At 39.1% G+C, this 24,481-nt stretch overlaps 1 protein-coding gene across 2 annotated transcripts in view; it reads right to left on the bottom strand.

Annotated features, from left to right (window-relative positions):
* The window catches only part of fbln1 (fibulin 1), a 24,886-nt gene extending 1,634 nt beyond the window's left edge, over positions 1–23,252 (bottom strand). Inside the window, exons 1-16 of one of the 2 annotated variants that reach the window (XM_027020102.2) lie at positions 23,000–23,239; positions 18,685–18,796; positions 16,969–17,101; positions 15,479–15,623; positions 15,007–15,051; positions 14,837–14,899; positions 14,387–14,524; positions 14,076–14,213; positions 13,755–13,898; positions 13,500–13,625; positions 12,614–12,739; positions 12,196–12,315; positions 11,984–12,115; positions 11,464–11,587; positions 7,126–7,271; positions 6,605–6,742 (exon numbers count right to left, since the gene is read on the bottom strand). In XM_027020102.2, the coding sequence (XP_026875903.2) occupies positions 6,605–6,742; positions 7,126–7,271; positions 11,464–11,587; positions 11,984–12,115; positions 12,196–12,315; positions 12,614–12,739; positions 13,500–13,625; positions 13,755–13,898; positions 14,076–14,213; positions 14,387–14,524; positions 14,837–14,899; positions 15,007–15,051; positions 15,479–15,623; positions 16,969–17,101; positions 18,685–18,796; positions 23,000–23,054 (1,885 nt within the window). In that variant the 5' untranslated portion in view covers positions 23,055–23,239. Of the gene's footprint in view, positions 1–6,604; positions 6,743–7,125; positions 7,272–9,666; positions 10,944–11,463; positions 11,588–11,983; positions 12,116–12,195; positions 12,316–12,613; positions 12,740–13,499; positions 13,626–13,754; positions 13,899–14,075; positions 14,214–14,386; positions 14,525–14,836; positions 14,900–15,006; positions 15,052–15,478; positions 15,624–16,968; positions 17,102–18,684; positions 18,797–22,999 lie in introns of those variants that run through there. The other variant, XM_027020103.2, reaches the window with a different exon arrangement.
* Between the last annotated feature and the right edge of the window lie 1,229 nt (positions 23,253–24,481).

The following is a 24,481-nucleotide window of genomic DNA, read 5'->3' as shown; positions in this document are numbered from 1 at the left end:
ATCACCCTTACTGTGCTCTATATGTGGGTGAAAAAATCTAAACCATCAAGCTCACTGTGTCGATTTCTCAGCTCTCAAAAGGAATAGATATGCTCAGAGGCAACTATTTATGGAAAGAAATTTAACCAGGAGGTCCATGAACACATAAGACAGTGAAAGAATAATTCAGCTGCTGGTTTGAAATCAGAATTTAGTTCAAAAACTGTATAACTACCATATGCCAAAAAGGAATGTTGCAAGACCCTTTAGAAAACATTTAGTTACATCTCTGAGTATCCAGGCATGAGAAAAGAAACGGTGTGTTGTGTGCAGAACATTGCTAACTACGTGTTGAAGCGCTTCTGGTTTAGAGGACTTTGTCCTCTAATAATAGCGATGCATAATCAAGTGAAAGCTAGGCATTAGAGCAGTGAGCAGTATGACTGAATTTGTTAACATGGCTAATTCCATGATATTCACTTTAACACAAAAGCACGGCTATGCCTGCCTTGATTTTAGTATGTTAAATTATATCTGGGATTGGATGGCTGGACATTATTGAGAAGTGATATGGAATACTACTATGTATTCAACATTTCATTCCTTTTCAAATATTACACAATTTTAAGGAAACGGAAAGTTCTACTTATAGAGTTTGGTCATAGAATGACCTTTAACTTAAAGGTTAAATGTAACAGATCCGCCTTTGTTGAACCACATCAGTGTAGGCTTTCAAACCCACAGAATGGTCAGAGATCAGAGGAATGAAAGCATGGCCATAGAGGGACAAAAACAAACCTTGAAACCTCTAAGGATCTTTTCCCTGACCAAACTGGACCTCGGAGAAAGGTTACATTATGAGTCTAAAACCATAAACTATATGCTACAGGTCTCCCCCTGTGGTGGAGGAGTACCATCACTCCTCTTTGCACATGCAGCTTGTCCTTGTGTCTCTACTGTATATTGTCCCACTACAGTGCTTAGTATCTCCTTATGCACAATGGGGAATACTAAGTGCTATAACACATGATGTTGAAAATGCTCAAATGGTTGGTATGACACTTAAAATAATGTGCTGCAGCAACAATACCATGATTTCCTTTCAGTAAAAACAGTCAACTGAATTCTAATTATGCAAGGTACACAAGGTACATTGTGCAGATATTGGCTGCCTCTTGATTGTAAACCCAATGCTCCTATTTAATATTTAAATTGCAAAACTTGTATTTGACCACATCACTAAAGGTGATGACCATATCACTTTAATTACTTACTGTACTTTTTAAAATTCTTTAAATTATTTGATCTATTTTCCTCTCCTTTTAATTATAAATTATTTTTATTTATTTTATATTATTATATTTATTAATTCCTTTGATTTTTCATTTAATTATTCATTGTATTCTTAAATTACATGTTAAATTTTAATTGATTTCTCTGTAAAGCACTTTGTAAACTGCAGTTAAGAAAGTGCTATATACATAGTTTATTTTATTTATTTTTTATTCTACGTGTAGACCTGTTAATGCCAGTCGACTCAAATCACAGTTCATATGATATGTTTTTCTTTCAGCTTCTCTTCATGAATCTATATTTTTCCTTCTCAATCCACAACAGCATCAAGAGAGAAGATAAAAGAGTGTTTGGATATAGCACAAAACACTTGCCGCAAAACAAAATTAGGTGAATGCCTACAGTCACTTGTCATTCCCAATGGCTATACAGGCTTCATTATTGAAGGGTTACATGTAAACAGTGCAATTTCTGGTTTTATGGTTACACAAGCCTAGGGATGAAGTGTATGACAGGATCTGTAATGAGCAGGTTTAACACTAGGGACAAATGTGAAGTATGACTCTCCTAACCACAGTATTGGATAATGACATGCTAACCAATGTGTTATCCACTAAAAGGCACTGGAAAAAGCCCAGATGGCAAATACCATAGCTAAATCTACAATGGGGAGCCCAACAAAGCCTTCCTCCCTTGTTACAACACAGTAGGGCACTGAGGGCTTGACCAATAGTACTATGGGCATCGTGGTTACCTTCTGCAAACACCCCTTAGCAACTGTAAAGGGGACATGGCTTATGCCTTCTCTCTAAAATGCCAAAATGCATGGTTTGGTACCTTGTGGCCAATCATTATCTCTAGTTGACGTGTGAACACTACTGTAGTAGTGTTCAAACTTCAAATAAACTATGGTTTTATATTATTAAAACTGATTAAATTTACTATAGTTTTTATATACTAAAGTATAATGCTATTAGCTGTCAGAGAATACTTCTGGTTTTTTTTTTTTCCAAGCAGAGAATGCTTTCTTCCTCTGTAACTCTATAACCCTGACTTTTAAAGTCTACTCTTATACCTGTGGTCAAGTAATGCTGTGATTACTGACATTCTGAAATACAAAGCTAGCTGTGATCCTCATTATCAAATTATGAAACCACAGATTTCATAGATCATAAACCTGCTTACATGTGATCAGATCACAATGTCTGCTTGTATCAGCTGTAGCATAAATAAAGTTCCTGGTCCTCCTCGTGATCACCGCTCTGGATATGCCAGAAAAGATGATAAATCAGCCATGATGAATGGCCTCGCTTTCTGTCCGAGCTCTGTCAGTGATGATGTGTATATGTGGGAGCTGTGGACCACCAGAGTAGAGAAACTTCAGTTTAATTATTTACAGTAAGCCCTTCTGACAGGCGGAGGAGTCTTCGTGGGCTCAGCCTAATGATGCTATTTTGTGATCCGTTCCCTGTTGCGTTGCATCCAAAGACTTGTGTGTCAGCCTACACTTGACTTACCCTTGGTTTCCAGGCAACGTTATTGCCTCTAGCATCCCCAAAATGGAATCAGCCTTTCCATTTTAGTGAAAACGTAGCATGTTCCAAACAGAAACCAATCTTTATCAAATCAGAAAACCACAGTAATATGACAAGGCAGGATTTATTGCTGTAAGTCAAGCCTTTTTCATATACTGAGACTGCTGATTAGTTAATACATTTTATTTGATTTCTCCGCTGTGCTTTAAATGTTACCATATTTCATGTATTCTGCACTAAAAGTCAGCTGTAACAGTAGATACAAGGAAACACCTCACCATCTCCACCCCTAACACACACCACCCATAAACTCAAAAAGCCTAACACGCCTAGTTAAAATTCCTCTGCTCTGCGTGAAGGGCAGTAGCCACTGCCAGCGACACATACCTGAACACAGACAACCCGTCTCTCCCTTCGCTTTCCACCATAATGCCAACCGAATCAGAGTGAATTATTTCATTATCTAGAGCCAGTTCAGACCACAGGTGCATATCCCTACCAGATGTTTCAAGTGGTTGGAATTTTTCTTCTTGGTTTTCTAAACTGAATCCTGCCTGATGTGTAGCCAAGATGGGAATCGTTCAAGCAAAGATGCCACTGCTTTAATTTTCCCAACAATTGCTCTCTTGGTTGTGAGGGAGTTCTCCATGCTCGTAGCAGTCAGGGGAAACAGCACAGTGCAATTTCCTTTAGGCTTACATTTTTGCTGTAGTTATGTCACTAATGGATCTAGCCAAATCTTCATTCTGGCCACCAAAGTGTGATACGAGCGCCATCTCTTAGCATATGTGAAGAAGGAAAAGTCTGATGCAACTGCCTGTACCTCTGAAAACTTACATTTCCTTAGACAGTATCAGAGGGCGGACTGTTGAGTGTTAGGTGTGTTAAGACCATGGGAACCATGGGAAGACTCACACTTCCCTACTATCTACACTAGTGCATACTCTCATCTCCTCTAAGATGGAAATAGCAGTTACCCATCTATCTAAACATGAACCCTGTCAGTTATGTCCTAAAGCTGCATATAATCTGTTTATTGACTGCTTCATAATTTTTTAAAAAGACACAGTAAACATTTTTAGAATGAGGGGCCATAAATGTGAATTAATAGTGTTGAAAATAAACAGACATAGCCTAATGTGCTTGCTTAAGGTTTACTTATTTCAGTTCCTCACTTGAAAATCTGGTTATCACAATAAGGTCAGGCATGTTTGTTCTGATGGTTCACATTGTTAAGATTTTCACACAGACATGAGTTCCATGAGACAATGGATGTGAGTGGAAGGTCGATGCTCACACTGCCTCTGTATACTGCTCAGCATGGTGGAAACCCAAGACAGCCAGGAGGCAAAAAGCTTTACAACTGCTTCTGGTTGTCACCAGTATTTCCTATTAAATGAATTCTTATATAAGGGTGTTTCAAATAAATATATGTACAGTGTATTATAATGCAGTGGCTTGCTATTTTTCATTCATAAGCAAAGATTCAAGATTAACTGAAGAAGAATACTGCACTCGCAATCCAGCAGTGACACTGGCACATGTGGGAAACAAAAAACGAATCCAGCTCGGTATTTCCTTAAACTTGTACCAGCACATCACACACAAATCCATGGTATTCATATGTGTTAAGGCTGTTTTGAGAATGGTCAGCCAACCAGATATCTGGCAAGCAATTATCCTGAGATCAGAAACAGATCAGTGATGAACTGATTGCACTTGACAATAGAAAGGCTACAGTCTATAATTTTAAACCTTTAAAATGACAAGGTAGATGTCTCTAAAGTAAATGTGTGTGTGGTAAATAATATTTCAATAGTTGTAATACTTCAAGAATTTGTGTTTAATAGCCAATTGTCTTACACTTTACTCAAACAAATCATTCTTGTGGCAGTATGAATAAGCATCGTCTTCAAAGTGACAATACTTCTAAATTACTTTACATTTTTAGTCTCCTCAAACACCCCAGAGAGGTATGATGTGAGACGTCTTACATAAGTTGGCAAATTTACTCCAGCTGCTTCCTCATGATTGGCCCTCCTAAGCTGCTGTCGTGCTGGGCATTAGCTGAATGGTGATGCCTTTGGTCTGGTCGCTGCTGGTCCACCTACTCTTCATGACAAACACCCAAAGCTCCCTCTGTACAGGCAGTGGGGGTCTGCATGTGGGAAGTGGCACTAGGAGTCATGTTCTTGTAACGAAGCATTGTTTGCAGTAAAGCGCTGTTTGCAGAAAGCAAGCTTTCATGTGGGACACAGTTTTACAGCTTTAGTGCCAATCCAGACACAAGTGACAGAAGGAACAATAGTGTAAGGGCGAGCAACTGCATGAATCGTCAGTGAGGATGTTTCATAAACACATACACATGCAAGCACGCACGCATACACTCACACACATGTACGTACACACACCACACACTCACAAATTATTACATGATGTTTACATTCCACAGAACTATGACTGCCTGCTGTCTGCACTACTTGCAACAGACAGCTTTTGTGCTGTGATGGTTTCAGAAGCTTACCCCAACAGTATCATGGATTTGAGGAACATCTTAATGTAGCAAATTTAAAAGCTACACAATTCAGTACCAAGGTACTCAAACACATAAACCTTGATATAAATACATCTGTTATGACTGGGAAAGTAGCCCAAGTACATAGAGAGCATGTAAAAACATGCTTGTATTATAATATGTTTTATTAGGGACACTGATGTGGTTTAAAGGCCTCTGCTGCTGTGCTATCAGCAAATAACCCACCAAAACCAGTCAGTCCTGGCTCGATCCATAGTGTCACTAAACACACCATGTAAAGGAAATAAATATGTTGAGGGTAGTAAATCCCAATAATTTCATACATTATTTCAGAATAGCTTTGTTCAGTCTGTACTTATCAACAGAGCCACAATAGCCATGGTGCTAAATTTAGCTGAATTTAAAAAAAACAAAAAAAACATGTATGACCCTAGTCAAATCCCAATCTTATGACTAAGAAATGGTGAACATAGTCTTATATCAGCCTGAATACTTTAGCCAATGCAGTTCAAATGTCCTCCCTATGAAGCAGTGGGACTCCGATTATAGGCTGCTCCTACCACTTGAGCTGAATACGTGAAGTGCTCTCTGACATTAAACATATTTTTTAAACTTATGGTGACTTTCATGCTAGAAGCTGAAGTATCCAAGACTTCTGTGTTTTTCTTGTCACTCTCACCCACATTCACCTCAGTGTGCTTAGTATTGTTAGCCTCTTCCTTGAAGACATAACAACAATAACCTTTTGGTCACGGAAAACCTTTCTGTGATCTTTCCAAACAGCTCTGGATAAACAAAGCAAGCACTAAAGACTGAAATCAGTCTTGCCACAAGAGAGAAAAAAATAAGTCCATGTACTTAGTGAGTGAAAAAAGCACTCATTCATCTAAAAGGATGAACAGAACATGAAGAGCTTTCCTGCAGAGGGGCCATGTAAAGGCTGAGATGACCACAAAAGATGCGAGAGACTCTTAAGGGCTATCATCAACTGAACCAGTGCTGGAAGAGTGGTGTCACAATCACCTAAGTAGAATAAGTGCAGTTTCCAAGCCCTGCAGTCTCTACTTTCTCTGTCACACAGTGAGACATATGCAATTGGTTTGTAGAAGAAGAAGAAGAAGGAAAAGAGAAGAAGACTTCTTTCATAATGCAAAATTAAGTCAGAAAAACACTTGAGGCAAATTCAATTGCCAGGGAATGGGCCCCAGGGTCTTTTTGTAGTCCCTGGGTATTGTTAGCCATATGCCAATGTGCTACTCACCAACAATCATGCCATGCTCAAAGCGCTTAATGATGTCAAAGGAGTTCTGGACGTTTCCCTCCTGAATGTCATAGACAATGTCTGGGGAATCCACATGTGGATAGTGGGATGGAGTTATAGATCTCAGGAAAACAATTTCTGTTAAGGGAAATAAGAAGAAAAGGCACCCAAGAATGAAGCCCTCGTGTTCAGCCCAAAAGTCTTTGTTTTCTTATACTGGAAAACAACTATTTGGATGCATATTATTTCTTACGATGTCAAAGGACGTAAAACTTTAAAGATTCATTTTTAAATATTACATGAAATACATAAAACTAAACATGCTGATTAAAACACTGGGATATTATATGCAAAAGAAAATGCCATAAGAGATGAATATATATATATATATATATATATATATATATATATATATATATATATATATATATATATATATATATATATATTTTTTTTTTTTTTTCCCCATCAAAAGCCATTTTAATTATTCACAGTTAAACATGGTTAAACTCATACTGTACCTTCTGGTTTGGTAAATTCTCTGAAGGTGGGTAGGGAGATGACAGTGTGTGAGACAGAGTGAACAGGGTCCAGGACACAACTGATGTCATTAGGTTGGCAGAACTTTATACAGCGTATGGTATCAGATCGATCAACCCTTGCCGTGCTGAAAAAAGAGGGGAAAGAAGGGGAAAGACACATCTTCATAGTCCATTGCTTAGGATAAGGGAATATGCTGTAGTACAGATTGTTTTTCTTCCTACACAAGTATTGATAACTATGTGCAGAAGATCAGTGGTACACCATGTTGCTTCAAGAATACAGAACTTGATTGCAAATTATGTCTGAATGAAGAAAAAAAAATACTTTCAAAACTACAACACTACAACAGGGGGCCTTCCAGTAGAGTTCACCACAGAGCCCAGTGCTCAGCAGGCGAGTGAAACATCCACTACATAAATATTATCTGCACAAATACAGTGGGCATTCTTTAAATGGGTCTTTAACGTTAGGCCATCATGTTTTGGGGTAGGAATCAAAATAGAATCAAACAAAAGGCCAAAAATCACACCAGGAAAGAGAATTCGTGGTCAAGTTTCCTGTTAGGCACTTGTAGTTTCAATGCAGTTTGCCTGTCAGAGTAAAGCTCTGACACTGATCTAAAGCCTGCTCAAGAAAATATTTGGTTTTGTGGAGCAGTCCCAACTTCATATCCAATAATCTCATGTGTAAGATTTATGGGCAGAGGGAACTTTAAATCCTCTGAGAGCCTGACTAGACAACTCCCCTGTCTGTTCAGGCCTGTGCAGTGGGGCTTATTTAAGACTTTGTTTGTGAAACAAGATAATCAGAGGCAGCTCTGGTAGTACGCCATGATGATGGGAGAGAAGAGAGCCTTGCTGCCCTGATGTTTTACTGTATGAAGTAGGTGTTCTCCTCCCTCTCATGACAACGGTACATCAAACATCTCAGAGGCATCACATCATGTTTGCCCTTATATGATTTGTTAAGGTGTAATTGTGGAAATTAATCCTTGATTGATGCTTCTGCTCTGAGAATGGAGAACCAAAGTCCTACTTGCTGTTTTCTAAGATGCATCAATCTTAACAATTTTTATCTGTTTGCTGAAATAGCTGTATACCATGATGACATAAAACAAAAAAGCTGAGTTGGTGCCATCTAGACACGTGTAAAGACTTGAGTGAGCTGAATTTCTCTTCTAGCATGGTTACTGATGATGTGGAGGGTACAAAACCCTAATCATTCCATAATGTCCAAAAAGAAAAGGAACAGACAAATGAAATGCATATATTTCTCCGCTTACTTAAATACAAAAGAATATGCCAAGTATTTCAGTGGTGTGAGGGCTGTGATCTCACACAGCCACAGTGATTAGTTATCCTTCCATCACTGATTTCTTTCATCGGGATGCAGAGGCTGCAGTGAAACCCCAAGGCCTGGGTTGGGTTACAGGCCTCCTTTCATGCTGAGAGGGGAGAAGCCCCTGACAGAAAAGTCAAGCCACCACTGGGCATGGACTTGTAATTAGCAATTAGCGGGTGGGTCCACGTTTTGCTTAGATCAGAGCCAAAACCACAAAATGTTCTCCTCACTCATAATAACCCGCCTTGTGCACGGCACGCACGGGAGACGACTCCTGGAGCTCTGAGGGTGAGTGCTACAATGGACCATCGGCTGAATTTACAAGGACATAAAGTCCTGGGGTGAACTGCCACTTTAAAGTTAACATCTCGGGTAACATCAAAGCAGAGATCAAAGGCAGCCAGCTTGTGGTGGGCTAATTATGGCTCACGACACTATGGGAGGCAATCTCCGTCGTGCTGCACTCACGTGGCCAAAAACACAAAATCCCAATTTCCCGACTTGAGAAGAAAAACAGCATTTTTGAATGGGAGTCTTTATGGTCAAGCAAAAGTTCTTTTTTCCTCTGGTAATTATTATTTATAGTCAACGTGTTGATAAAGCCCCAACACAAACTCTGCAGGCCATCATTCTTGGTGTACAGTGGTGACGCTGCTGCACCACAAATTGCGCAGACCACCGTCCAGAGCCCAGACCACCGTTCAGAGCCCAGACCACTGTCCAGAGCTCAGAAGCCCATAACTCACTGTCCCAAAGTAAGTGAAAAGAGAAAAAAAGACATGCATGACTGTGCTTTTTAAAATCTCTTTCTTAACATTCCCTGCCTGACAGCGAGGAGACAAGCATCCCTTCATAGTGTAACCACACTGTCCCTCCACCTGGATGTACCGGAGTGGTAATTTAACTGATGTTAAAACAGTCTCAGCTAGTTTTTCCAAACACGTCTTTGAGTCTTCAACTCACACAGGCTTTGTCTGCTCTATTATGGGGTACAAGTACAATTAGTGTTACTGAATCTCTTCAGATTACTCCAAACAAAAGCAGGTCCCTTTACTCTTGGTTAGAGTTCAGCTTCTTTACCTGATTATTGCTGTTTAGTTATTTGATGCCAACGTTTTGATTTCATTTAAATTACAATATGAATACCAATTAATTCAACTTGTACTTTTTTATTTAAAAAAAAAAAAAAAAAAAAAAAAAAGAGTATGCAACAAGAAACAAGACTAAAATCCATATGAATGCAGACAAATTACATTCTCCCCCAAATGCTCCATCTAGTGGCTCCATATTATAATTCAAGAACATGAGAAAATGAAGGAAAACAGTTTAGTCCTTGACTAACATATTTTCCATAGAGAATTCTAAATGACAGTGTAATTTACAGTGTAATGTCTATAATTTAAACAGTGTCTGCAAACACTAGCCAATAATGACTGACAGCACATATGGCCACACAGGGAGGAGTCCCTTGGCTTTCTTCATAGGTACTGCTATTGAAATTCAGAAACCTTTCAGAATTTTTTTTTTTTTTTTTTTTACATAATTATGTAAATATTAAAAAAACTAAAACTACGGCTAAGTCAAAAAACATGTTAACAGAAGCAAGACAGCACTGATGATCCAAAAGAATGCAAAAAACCCCAGTGAATGTTCTTGGAAATCCCATAGGAAATCAGTGCCTCCTAGAAACATTCTCAAAAGCAGTTTTAAAATGCAAATAATAAGCATACTATCTAAAGTGAAACTGAAAACTGAACCATATTCTGAGGCACCCTCTACAGCATTATCAGCCACACGTGGTAATGGTCACTGAGGGGCTTTTGTTATAATCGGACCTTAACTGATGACACCACAGGAGAATGTGTGTGATTGACTATCCTTCATTAACAAAAATGCTACCACTAATTGCAACTTGTTTAAAAGCAAATCAATAATAATAATAATAATAATAATAATAATAATAATAATAGTTCATTTGTATATAACCCTTTTAGGTCACGGGAGAATTTCTTAATCGTGCTTTTTGCCAGATAACCAGAAATTACTGAAATACATGTAAAACCTTTCCAAGCATCAGTATTCCTTTTAGATATTAGATTTGCTAAGGTCTTCCTCTGTCACAAACACCCTTATTTTGGACAGGTAGGTGCTGACAGTTGCAGCACGCCACAGCTCCATCTCCAGTGAGATGTCAAAGTCCTGAGGCACAGTGATGGGCTTCTGAATCACCATCACACCTCCATTCTCTAGGCTCTGTGTGCCAAAGTATCCTGCCTGGTTTCCGTCCACTATCGCCACCTGGAGGCTGTCCCCGGGCAAAGTGTTGGAGGGGCCCATACGGAAGATGTTGGTGGGTACAGGGATGTTGGTGGGAAAAGTGAGGTGGTAGTAGGTTATTCTCACAGGCAAGGCCAGGCACTCGCTAGTCTGATTGCAAGGCAAGCGTTCGCAGCGACTGCAAATGGGAGACAGAGAAATGGAGACAAAGGGGGGTGGGGTGGGGAGGGAGAAAGGGAGGAGTTAGGGTGATGCAGTGCTTGACATGCAGTGGAGGAGGGGAAGAAGGGGTGTGGCATACACAGTGTCTTAAACAAAATGGATCACGGTCATAGTCCTTTCCTGTAAAGGGAGTGTTTTTCATTAACACTTAAAGCTAAATGGGGTTATGGTGTGCTATGTTTTGGATATAAATCTTGTTCATCATTAATGTTCTGCATAACAAAATATCAAAAAATAAGGCTCTTTCTTAACGTCTAGGTTTCAGGGCCTTAAGTGTACAGTGGTTGAAATGGCATTTACAATGCTTTGGGGTAAGGGTGTAAGGCATTCCAGGAGTCCGTTACATGCATTGCTTCAGTGTGGCTGGTGTAAATGCACTGCACCTGGACCTTTATACCTCTTAAATCCCTTACATCTCAGTAACTGCAGTCATATATATCACAATATACATTTTGTAATGACTACATTATACTTACGTTTCTCCTGAACGCCTGTAGTTTGGTGGACAGTCAAAATTTAGACATCTGAATCCTCCCTGAACATTGAAGCAGCTCTCTGTGTCTGAGCAAGTGTGTGTCCCAGTCACACACTCATCAACGTCTACTCATGAGGAAGAGAAGGACAGCAAATTTAATAGGAGTATTTCTCCCTACACACAACTCAGTTTCATGATTGATATGAGACTGATGTATTTTTCACCATTTACAGAGTAAACTAACACTGACCTCTAACTAAAGTGTTTAATGCTGATTAGCGTTGTTCTTTAGGGGAGAAAGTCAATCACACACATATGCAAGTCATGTGTGTGTATATATATATATATATATATATATATATATATATATATATATATATATATATATATATATGATTACCTTGGGCCTAGTACACTTAGTACACTTTACTGACAGAAAAACCTGTCCGTAGAACTCCCTGGCCTCAAAAGGTCACCAGAGCATAATGGCCTAGACATGGTAGTCAGTAGGCCTTCATTACCCTGGCAGCTGCGTCCGTTTGGTGCAAGGGTGTAGCCTTTCATGGGGCACATGCATTGGAAGCTGCCTGGTGTGTTGTGGCAGCGATAAGAACAGATGTGGCCTCCGGTGGGCAGTGCACACTCGTCAATATCTGAGGAAATGTACAATGTGAATGAGTGAATACATCAAATGAATACATCAAAAAGGATATAACCTAATAATATCTTATACCTTCACAAGTGATTCCATCCACATCACTTAGCTGGTAGCCACGGCGACAGTAGCACTGGTAGGAGCCATATACGTTTGCACATTCTTGACTACAGGGGCCACTCTCGCACTCATTGATATCTGCATATTAGTCAGAAGGTGAGCATGATCATGACTGTGATCTCCATCAAAATGTCAGTAATCTACTAAAGCAAGGGTGCAAAATCCTCTTCTTGGTCATTTACTTTCCTGTGAAATTTAGCTTCAGCTTTAACTTACTGCAACTGATACACCTAAACTGGGTTTTCAGGATTATGTCAATAATATAAATATGTGTATAAATATTATAGGTGTGTTAGAGAAGGCTGAAATGATGCTCTGCATCAGAGAAGATCTGCTAGGACAGGCCCAGAGACTGCCCTTCTAAATCCCACCTTACCATCACAGTTCCTGCCATCGCTGGCTAGCTTGAAGCCTGTGGTGCAGCTGCACTTGTAGGACCCCAGAATGTTCTCACACTTGTGTGCACACAGGCGGCCAGGATAATGTCGGCATTCATTAATATCTGTCCAAGAAGAGACAGTATGGACATGTATTTATTTTTAGCATACCGTATAGTTAATATAGCAGCCCCATGGATTTACATGAAGTGAATGGTAAGATCAGAGCCTGGGGCTCACTTTTCAAAGGCAAGAGGACATCCCCTGGTAGGTGCAACATGTTCAATTTACTAGTGTCAAACATGAAAATAAAGACAAGTAAAATAAAAAAGTTTTAAACATTCAATAAAAGGCAAAGGCATTCTAATGACTCTATGCGTTAACATGCAATACTATTAAAGATTGTTGCAGAATCTTCTAGAAATCAACCCGACAGCAACCACTGTCAAAGGGGCCATTTCCAATTTTAATCTCCCTTAAATACTATAAAGCACACCCTGGGCTAAACCGATATTATAGGGAGGTAAATTACATAAAAACAATTACATCATTTCAATGTCATTTCCTTGTACACATTTATTACAGTTTCGAAGGCCATTACTGTAACGCATTTACTGGTAACATTTACATATATTAATAGTCTTTTCTCTTTCACCTGGTGTTTTCTCTTGCAGTTCTCCCCACACTTGTCTGGTCATGGAACATTCTGAGCAGTACAAGAGATGAATCTGCCCTGGCTGTTACTCTTTTGTTATCAGCAGCCCTGGTAATTCTAATTCATGTTTTGTGTAATGTAACAATGTCTGTGGTATAGACAGGGCCTTTCTCTGTTATGAAGACCCCTGACCTCATCACAGACTTGTGTAAGTTGTAATGGGCTCTCACCGTCACAGACCCTGGTGATGCTGTTGAAGATGAAGCCAGTTCGGCACTCACAGCGGTAGGTGCCCACCAGGTTTATGCAGCCATGCCCAGCACATGTGTTATCAGGCCCTGCACACTCATCGATGTCTGAGAAACACATCAACAAACAACTCATCTGCATTACACGACAGAAATGGTTTTAGAGAATTTTTAAAGGTAAGCTTATTTAACTGCTAAATGAGAAGCAGCTTGATGTGGCAAACTCTAGTGCCCTACCCACACATCGCGTGCCCTCAGCATTAAGGTGGTAACCACGGCCACAGTTGACAGAGTTTCTCTGGCAGGTGTATGAGCCAACAGTGTTAAAACACACCTGGCCAGGTGGACAGGGGCCAGTTCCACTTAGACACTCATTGATATCTGAGGAAAAAATAAACATGAGGGAACGTCTTAGATTTTTAACATTTTAATTTTTTTTTGGAATGTAGATCATATTACATCCACTTTATATTTCAGATATTTTCCTAAAGAGCACATGGACTTGTAACTGTTTGATTGTTGCTGTTCATGGATTTTGGAACAATAGTAAATCCTCACCAATGCAGCTTCCCAGAGCATCCTGAATGAACCCCTCAGGACACTGTAGCTTGGGCCGACAGCGGAAGGAGCCCGGAGTGTTCTGGCACTCAAAGTCCTGCAGACAGTTATGAGTGCCTGTTTCACACTCATCAATATCTAAATCAAAGCAGACAAAAAGGGTTGTTTTTAATCAGGCCGCTTAAGTTCATAAACCCTGAACATGAGGCCACAGTTCAAAACATTATAATTTAACACATTTCATACACTGTTAAACAAATTCACAAATTAATCTAAGCAATGCATGTGTTGAAGCCATAACAGTGAGTGACCTTTGCAGGTGTTGCTGTCCGTGAGTTCGTAGCCTGTACCACAGCTAATCTCCCTCTGACAGCGGTACGAGCCCAGAGTGTTAATGCAGCGTTCGCCCGTACGACAGTGGTGAGAGCCCAGCAAACACTCATTAATGTCTATACACAGACAGTAAATGGGGCAGGACAATGAAATCTGGAACCATTTTTTACACTGTTGGTTAGCTTCAAAATAGATGGTAAATTTTATCTATCTATCTATCTATCTATCTATCTATCTATCTATCTATCTATCTATCTATCTATCTATCTATCTATCTATCTATCTATCTATCTATCTATCTATCTATCTATCTATCTATCTATCTATCTATCTAATATTTTATGACTTTTGTTGGATGATTAAGTGTGATTGTTGTATAGAAATTATGTAAGTTACTGAAATAAGATCATTGTGCTTGTTTACCTTACCTTCACAATTTTTTCCATCTGGTTTAAGTTTGTATCCCCCAAAGCAGGAACAGGTGTTATTTCCTAGGCAATGACACCACACAGTAGTATTTTCCACATATACCTCTGTTGCATAGCAGTACTTATTAATATCACACTTATGTGAAACCAGAAGGTGATTTTGCACTCACCATTGCACTGATCACCTGAATGTGTGTCATCCGCAGCACTGCTCTCTAAGGGTTGAGATGAAATAAACATAAAAATGCATTATATTAAAAATGGTCTTCAGTCTGAATGGAGGTAGACATCTGAACTACCTTTTTAGTCCAAAGATTTCATTAATCCTTAGTTATAGATTATGATGAATACCCACTAGGGGGCAGCAGAGGTCTGTGGGCTTCCCATCCCAGACAGAGCTCCACTGAACATGAATGTGGTACCAGGTGTCTGTTCTCACAAATGTCCTGATCATTTTTCATTCATTTCATTTTCAAAACTCATTTTTTAAGACAAGAAAGTGATGAGAGTTTTTAAGACATGGTGTTAAAGAGCCATGGTTAATGCAAATGTGTGGTTTGGTTCACATTGATTCATCAGATGTCCTCCACCCATGCGGGCACTGACACAGGCTAGAGGGCCTATAGTAGAGTTTGCACTAACCTAAGTTTCCATCACTCTCTGGTGATTTGTCCATGCAGCAGGCTCGGGACACCAGGCCACACTGGTAGCTGACTGAGAGGTTGAGGTCACAGGTGAGGCCCTGCTCTTGAGCGGCCCTTCCAAGCAAACAGCACTCACAGCACACCTGTGGAGCGGAGGTACACAGCAACACAGACTTCAAACATGTATTTGGCCCACCTGAGCATATAGGAATTAACAGAGTATTCTAAGCTGCAATTTAAAACTGCTGTGTAAACATTGGCCTGTCTGTACTTGTCTGTTCTATTTTGCCCATGGCTTAAAATGATCTTGGTTCGTGGTATCTGATTCATGGTATCAGATGAATCACATGGACAAAATGAAATACACACCCAAGTGTATGAACAGTAAAACAGGAGGTGGTTACTGAGAACAGACATGATTTGAGGCAAAGTTTCTCTACCTAATGAGATGTAATTTGTTCAGTGAGAATACAGACATTAAGATAACACTCTTTAAAAGTAACTAAACCAAACATTTGTCTTGAGTTCCTACAAATGACTTGATGAATAATTAAAATTTGATTCAATTAACCAGTATAATAAAATATGCGGTAGTTAAACTGTTCATTTGCTAATTTTTAAAGCTATTTTGTCATGCCCAGTAGTTCAAAGTTCACTGAGGTGAGACTTGGCAAGATTCTGTGAGCATGTTTTACAACACAGCAACTCTGAGAAAGGCTGACTCCCTGCTCTGACCCTAAGCACATTCCCCAGTATAATGCATATGCGCATCAGTGCAGAATTAAAGAATGGGAAAAATCCCAGCCCTGCACCATTAAAATCCTACTCCTGGAATGCATGCACCTAAACCCACATATTTATTAACTGAAATGAGAATAGGACAAATCTATTAATTAGGATATTAAGCAACATCTTTGATATGCATTGTCCCTGAGATGTGAGCTGCACATGATTAAATGCAAAGGCAGTTATCAAGTAGATTTCAGGATTCAACCTACAGCCAATGTGAATCTAAAATACAATACTAGAAGTGATCAGATTGATCTGAATACTCATTGGACTCTTCATGACATATTTAATGAGAGATGGCTTCAGTGAGAAGGGCTTCTCTTTCATTGATACTGCAACACATTCACACATTCACATAAGCCTTGAAGGGACCAAACGTTTAATGGCTTAAAGTGTTATTCCTGACAGGAGTTTGCCTTTGACAACCATTGAAAGCATGCTGACACATTAAATGAATGCTGAATGAAACAATCACCTGTTTTGGCAGTGATTGCAGCACTAGTGCATGTAGCTATATAGTAGTGCCTTACAGCAAATCTGTCATGACTATGAGGATTATAGTTAAGGAAATAATCCAAGATAAATCTCTTAGATGGGTCCTCTCAGCACAAAATAAAAAATGTCTCTCTCACACTCTCTGCCCATCTATATGGACACATGTAAGAGGATGCAAGAATGCAAATTCTGTCCATACAATACCTTAGCAGTTTTAGTCTCACATGTGCTTCCAGACAGAAGGGCATCACAACTGCCCTGGTCTTTGGCCATATTGATGCCATTTGAACAGATGTTGTCCTCCAGTACTGCAACACAGCACTGCTCTTGGGCTATCCTATCATAAAAAAACACACAGGCAACATTAATAGTAGCATACCAAGACAATTTACTGCTGTAATCCAAAATCATGGACCATTTTGAGAATATAAATCAGGGTCTCTAGCCCATTTGTCACCTGCAGCACTGTTAACTGTTTTTTGTTTTTTTTGAGCCTCTTAAATTTCCATCAATTTAAGAATAAAGTACTTTTTTTTCTTCTTTTTTTTACATAATTTGCTAGATTGTAGGTTGAATATTCTGCATCTCTTGCGTACATTAAATAGGGCTTCATGTTTTTCCCATTCATTAGAAATTTCTGGAAATTTGCAGCCTAGTCACTGCCATTTGGATTGCACAAGACCTCACTTTATTTTCCTACGATCTTCACTTCATCAGTCCTCCCCAGAGCCCATTTCCAACCACAGGACCGCTGCTTACGAATGAGCAAATTTACTGATGGTGGTCTCAAGTGCCCTTTTAGACTATTTTTCACTTGCTATAACAGACAGCTCCACCTCTTCCTTAGTTGGGCCACACTTCGTCAGATGTTCAAGGCAGAATTTTCAGTAAAACGCACAGCATATAAAGTGGCAGAGAGTTGCTCTCTCTCTCTCTCATCCTCCTTTCACAGTAAACATCTTCATTTTACTTTACTCTCTCCTCCGGTAATCCACCAGCGAGCCTTTTAAGGGCACATATGCTCTCCTTTCTCCCTCTTCTTGGGTGTTTCTTTTTTTCTTTTGGTGTCTGAAATAATCCACAGATTTCCTGTTATTCCTCCCTTCTCTTCTCAGTGTGACTATAGTTTCACCTCAGTGGTATTTCCTGGATTTGGAAATACCCCCATGCCCAAGTTCTCCATCTCCCATTAAGCCCCCCTCCCAAAACCTAAACCATTTCTCCCTTCTCACACGCTCTAATTTGAACAAATTCTGGATCTCCTGGCTTGCCAAAACAAACACGTTTGCCTTTGGAAGGGCACTGGACTAACCTCTTTGGTTTTCAATGGCATTGGAGTTATGGCTGTGCACTTCCTACTGTTATGCTGATGTAACTGTACCAACCATCAACTCATAATGCTCCTAGCATTTCGCACAACTGCACATCCTTTATTTATTTACTTAGTTATTTAATTAAAGTAATTATTTATTTCTGACTGAGGTTTTCCAACTTCACCAACTGTAATATAGTGAAAAGACTAATCACCACATGCTCTTTTTAAAATCTAATTACATTTTTTTTTCTCCATATTTAGCTATGTCTTATTCCCTGTGTAATAACTATAGGGTCTAACAGTGCCTCCACTAATGTATCTTTTAAACCACCAGATGTGCCAAACTGCGAAATTACTGAGTACTAGAAAGAAAGACTAACAAGTGGTTCACTATGCACGCCCTCCTTTCACTGGAGAAAAGAGGGCTCCTACAAGTTTTTACTATCAATCAGAACATGACCAGATTTCTTCTGGTCATGAGAGGCACACAGCACAGCTGTGTTCAGATGGTCCATGTAAGTCAACATCTAATTTACAAACAATAAGAACAAGCAAATCGAGACTTAATAGCACAAAACCTTGAAGATGAACCAGTGTATTCTAACCTGCAGGTGGTGGATTCTGAAATGAGAGGGAGTCTTGTGCAGTCCTGGGAGTCTGTGCCCTTCTCTTTTCCATCTTTACAGCAGTCATCCAGTGTGACTGGACCTGTGGTCTCTGGCAAATAAGAATAGTTACACAAAAGTCGTGCAAATAAAAGGCCACATTTCTAAATTTACCACAGTGAGAATTCTTTGTTTGAAATTACTGTATCACTGTAGTTGCAGGAGAATCTACAACCACAGGAAGTAATATTAGTAATATTACAGGAGATGACAATCTTTGTACTTTGGTTGGAAGATCTCCGCATTCTTATAGAACACTGTCCTACCCAGTTCAAGTAGAACATGTACAATTAGAATATTACTGTAGATCAAATATTTGCATCTACCTTTCAGAAGTACACTCTCCCCTTTTCAAGTGTCATTTGGCATCCTACTAGATAATTTTACTATAGAATGTTTCTTTATAATCTTCATTAAAATAGTTAAATGAATATTGCCCTAGAACATTCCTATCAAATATTCATTTAGCTCTCAAAAGCCATTTGTGCCAAATTTTAGTAAATAAAAAAGAAATTAAGAGAAGCTAATTTATTCACAATTCTTACTTAACCTTACTAGCTGTCTTAAACTGAGAAGCCCACACAAAGTTTGAACCAGATCTACTGTGATTATTGAGGAAATTCAGTGCTCAAAATATCACTAGGTTTGCATATCTTGTTCATCTGTTAAATCACATTTTGTATGTGAAATTGTTCACCTTCACGAAAAGGCAACAGATTAACCAGTCGGTGAGGACGTACATTCCATTAGTGTGGACAGACAAGCAAGGAAGCCAATATGAAAAGAACCACTTATAAAACTTTTTTTTTTTTAAAGAATTTCAGAATTTCATTTAAAGGTTAGTATAGTGTTTAATAAAATAGAATTGTAGTTCATAATAAAGGATTCTTATTAGCAATTTTTCCCATGATTTTATTGATTAATACAATTTTATACATATATTATACCTACATGATCATTTCCATATTTTTTTTTTACTTATTTAAATTCACCACAAATGGCATCCCTAATTAGCTGTTCAAAGTTGTGATCTGAACCTGTTTATTCATATAGTTGCACAACTTAACATTTTTTATTTAGGTACATTTATATTGCATATAAGAGTAATACCACTGTATAATAGTCTCACATTAGGATATGACATGCAATTGTAAAAGAGCTCAATTATGTTTTTCAAGAGTTTTAATGTTTTTTGAACATTTTTTTCCTTTCTTTTCTGCTTTTTGCACGCTTTCCTCGTTTTCCTTGTCTACAACATAATTTTAGAATTTCAGTTATAAAATGGCACAAACAAAACTGTATTGAAATGGACAATAGTTGTCTAGGTTTAGGATGTGTGAGACCCAGCCGTCACTTCTGCTTTGTGGTACACTTATGAGAGCACTCAGAGAATTGCATATCTCTTGCAAATATCCACAGACATTAATTTAATCTCATTAGTATTAAGTATTAATCACTTTGATTAATGCATCCAAAGACACGGTTCTTGAGATGTTCTATATATATCATTATATCAAAGTGTCCATTTGTGGTATCAACATGTTTCTTGGGTTAATGTTTCTGATAGTATTTCTGACTGATTTATTTCAGGGCTGACATCTCTCCAGCATTATTTTTCCTCTAGTATTAGATGCTGTTAGAAATATCAGACAGTTACATATTTTTGTTGATTTCCAGACAGGCAACTGTGCAGTACACATCTGTCCCACTAAATTAAAGAACAGAAAATGCCCAAAATCTATCAACAATGACTGGCCGACTTGATTTAATGAAATACATTCATTTTTTGTGGTTTTCTTGATCTGCCAAACATGAAATGCCTTTGGCAGTTGAGTCATCTGGCCTTTTCTTCAGGCTTTAGCATCCAGCAACTGTCGAAGTGGTTTTGAGTGCTAATTCTTTTAAATGAACAAGGCCATAAGACTTTTGTTTACTAGATTTGATGAAATATGAGATACTGACAGGGCCAGCAGTTATAGGGATGAAAGTGCTTTCAAGCTCATATTTATATTTAAAACAGAAACTGAGATGTAATTCATTGTTACATAAAGGAGTATTTATTACATCTGCAATGTAAACTACCAAAACTTAGAACTCCAAAGATGGTAGGTAATCTTGCACAATTTCAGTGCCAAGTACCAGAACACCAAATAATGTTATGCTTCTTATAACATTAAAACTGTTACAAGATATTATTTCTTAACTGCCCTGCATGTAGTGTAATGTGAATTTTTACATGTGAGTACCTCTAGATGCCTACAAATAGTGTTTAGCACTTGCTCACAGGAAAAAAAAGAGCTTCACAAGAACAGGGCTATTCCTACAATTCAGGCTAATGTTCATATAAACAAGACCTCCCTTTTCCCATGGTTACTCAAACATCCCTCTGTGATCAGTGGCTGCTGCAGCTCACCAGGCCTCTCTGAGACTCGAAGGGTCTCTATTGTGATTCCCATAGGCCTCCAAAGCATGCCATGATCCAGAACAGGACAAACATATGTATGTGCTCTCAGTGCTCACAAGAGTCCAACAGACAGAAAGACAGGCAAAAAACAGTTACTAGCTGATGTCATCTAGTGTCGGGCAAATGACCACTTTTACTGTTCTTTCCTTCAGATGATAAGTAAAACATCCTTAGTTTATTTCTAATCCCACTCTACTCCCCTCTCCCTGCTGTGATAGCTCCCAGCCTGGTGCAATTAGACCAGCTTTAAGAAACATCTCTGTTCCTGTTATTTTATCAGTCCAGACACTTCATTCAGGCTCAATGGCTCTCCCAGGCTAACCTTCACCAGTGAGTAGTCTCCCTCTCTTAAAGCTTGATTGCCATCTTGGAACACTGTGGTGTCTGCGTTAGAAATGAGAACTGAGCCCAAAACGTAAACCAGGCTTAATGAGTCTGGCCCTGCCATGGACCCAAGAACCAGCACCACTGGAGCTCTGTGGCAATGCTCCAAATCAACAGACAAAGCTCACGATCGTGCAGACAGAACCAGACAGAGGGTCAGGGACGTCAGAGTGTTTATATTATACCCCTTCACTGCTGTACAGAGCTAGACAGGAGGTCCATAAAGTTGTTTTTTTTTTTTAGCCTGACATATAAGACATTTCATGTAAGTACTGGTACACAATGAATCCGCAAGACAGTCAGCTTCCAGGGGTAGGTTTTTTTAAATTACATGTGTTTCTTTTCAATGGATATTCTATGAGTGTCTGATGACAGCTGGAGATGTGTGAAAATCAATGCATTGAAAAGAATGTTCCTAAAACAATACCCCAAAAACAAAAGTTTATTTAATTTAGTTTTGAAGCTTGCTGCTGAGAAAAGATGCCCTACAGCCTATGAAAGCTCCCCCCATGTGTGGCCAGTAGTTTGCAGCCATCACCAAACAAATTCCACACTTTTCCAATTTAAACTACAAAAAGGCATAATCAAGCTACCAGGACACTGGCTCCCATTATCCCACACCACCCACCAACTGACCTCAGTGATGTATTCCAGTGAAGACATCCATGCTTCTACTAAATGACTAAATGTTTTTTACATTTATTTATTTATTTACATTTGACTAGATGTTTTTACATTATTTAATTATATTATTTGTTGAATTTGTCTAACAGACTTAGAATATTATAACACTGATCTAAGAGTTCTGCTTCACAATGCAGTTCTGTGGCTGGCATTATTAATAGGTGGGCTAAACACCAATACGCATGACCAGAGACATAGTACAGACTTTTTAGTCCACTCTCATTAGGGGGCAATAATTAAACAGGGAAATGAGAATTGAAAGAACCATTTCAACATCATCTATACCCGTTTACCCTAGTGATATACTAAGTGTAAAAATAAATGACCACATAAATAAAAATACAGGTCCTTAATGAATCACCGTACAGTTTTATTGCCATACAGTATTACAGTATAAAGTAGGTTTTTACAATCCAGCAAACGTATAAAGTAGGTTTTTACAATTCTACAGACTCTGTACCCTTCTTTCTATATTGACACAATAAATCATTTGTTTGACATCAGTTAAAGATACTCGCACATGCGCGCGTGCACACACAACACGCGCACGTCTGCACACACCCGGTCACCAAAACGCACGTGCGGACATGTATTGTTGTGCCCCCAGGTTATTTAAAAACACAGACAAACACAAAGCGTTTACGAAGATTCACCTCAAAAAGAAAGCTGGTTCTTGTCAAAGTTAATGGTGATCCACTGTGTAAAGGTAACAAGGTAACTTACCTTGACAATGCATAAAACCGTACAAAGAGAAGAGGATAACCAGTGTAGGACCCATTGTGATGCGGACTTTAAAACTTGTCACACGTTAAATGCCTTCGTAGAATAGTTTCCCAATCAGCTACAGTGTCTTTCAGCAGAAATCAAACGGGTCGATATAGGTGCTAGATCCGAGACTCTGACAAAGACAAAGGCTGTGTTTCAAAAAAGACCATCTAATTAGTGCGTTTAGTCCATGCGCTTCAGTCCATGCGCTTTGAGGGGGGCGGGCTATACGATGCTCCAAGCACGTTTTGGCCTCAGGGACTTTGGTCAAATCGACTCATGCTTTACGCGATAACGTGTGATGGGAAGATTGACTTATGAATGCTTCGTCGAGTGTTTGGTCTCATTCGGCAGTCAGTATTGTGAGTTTTTTGTTTGTTTTTTTTGTGTGTGTTTTTTTTGTGTGTGTGTGTGTGTGTGTGTGTGTGTGTGTGTGTGTGTGTGTGTGTGTGTGTGTGTGTGGGTGTCGTCAAAGGAGTGGATCCGAATAATTGTCCTAATGTTACTCGGGGGGACGACTTGCGTTAAGAGATTACTAAACTAAACCAAATTTATTAAACAAAATGTATATGCTAAGATTATATGCCTTGTAGTTATAGCCGAGTTTCGAAACTCTGCTTTTGCAGTGTTTTTTCTGCTTCGCTATACCACAGCTTGATCGGTTTAGTAAACAGCAAACTGTTGCGGTTTAGTCTAGACGGCAGAATGAGAAATATTTCTGAAAAACTATCGGTTACGTGAAAGTGGTATCTTGGTTCATGTTCGTGATATTTACAATCTTTCACAGTAGACGGTTTTGTGTAATTGCGCACCGCAAGATTTCAGGCTGACGAAATTCACTACTGGGGAAACTGATTTTATAGAATCCTTCCAGACGTCGCTGCGGTGAAATTCTGGTTTCGCCGAACCAAATTGCAAAACAAGTTTTTCAGACGGGAAAGAAGTACTAGAGTGCTCTGTCAGATTCTCCGTTTGAGCAATTGTTTTGCCGTGGGGAAGAGAAAGGAAACGAATCTTGCCTCTGCAAACAATTTCAACAATGGGTTACAAAAGAGGCGAGCAGTGAAATAAGCAAAAGTATGCTGTTACACTTGCATCTTGGGGCAGACTTTGGAGCTAATAACCAACCCCACAGCCCTCTCTCACAGCCTCCCCTTCTTAGCACACAAATGTAATTTCCCGAAATTAGCATGAGAAATTAGTATGAAAAAAAATGCCAGATGATAAACATTTCTGTGCCAGTGGAGGTTTTCTGCAATTTCAATTACGCCTCTGCTTCTGGCAGAGCAAGAGAGGTAAACGACCCACTAATCAAAGCCATATGTCCTCTCAAAGAAGAAGCCACTTTGGAAATATCTCCGAGAGAGAGAGAGAGAGAGAGAGAGAGAGAGAGAGAGAGAGAGAGAGAGAGAGAGATTTGACCTGTACACATGCTCATGT

The sequence above is a fragment of the Electrophorus electricus genome, chromosome 2 (genome assembly GCF_013358815.1).
Source record: "Electrophorus electricus isolate fEleEle1 chromosome 2, fEleEle1.pri, whole genome shotgun sequence".
Lineage (NCBI taxonomy): Eukaryota > Metazoa > Chordata > Actinopteri > Gymnotiformes > Gymnotidae > Electrophorus > Electrophorus electricus.
This window is presented reverse-complemented; position numbering and strand designations above follow the sequence as displayed.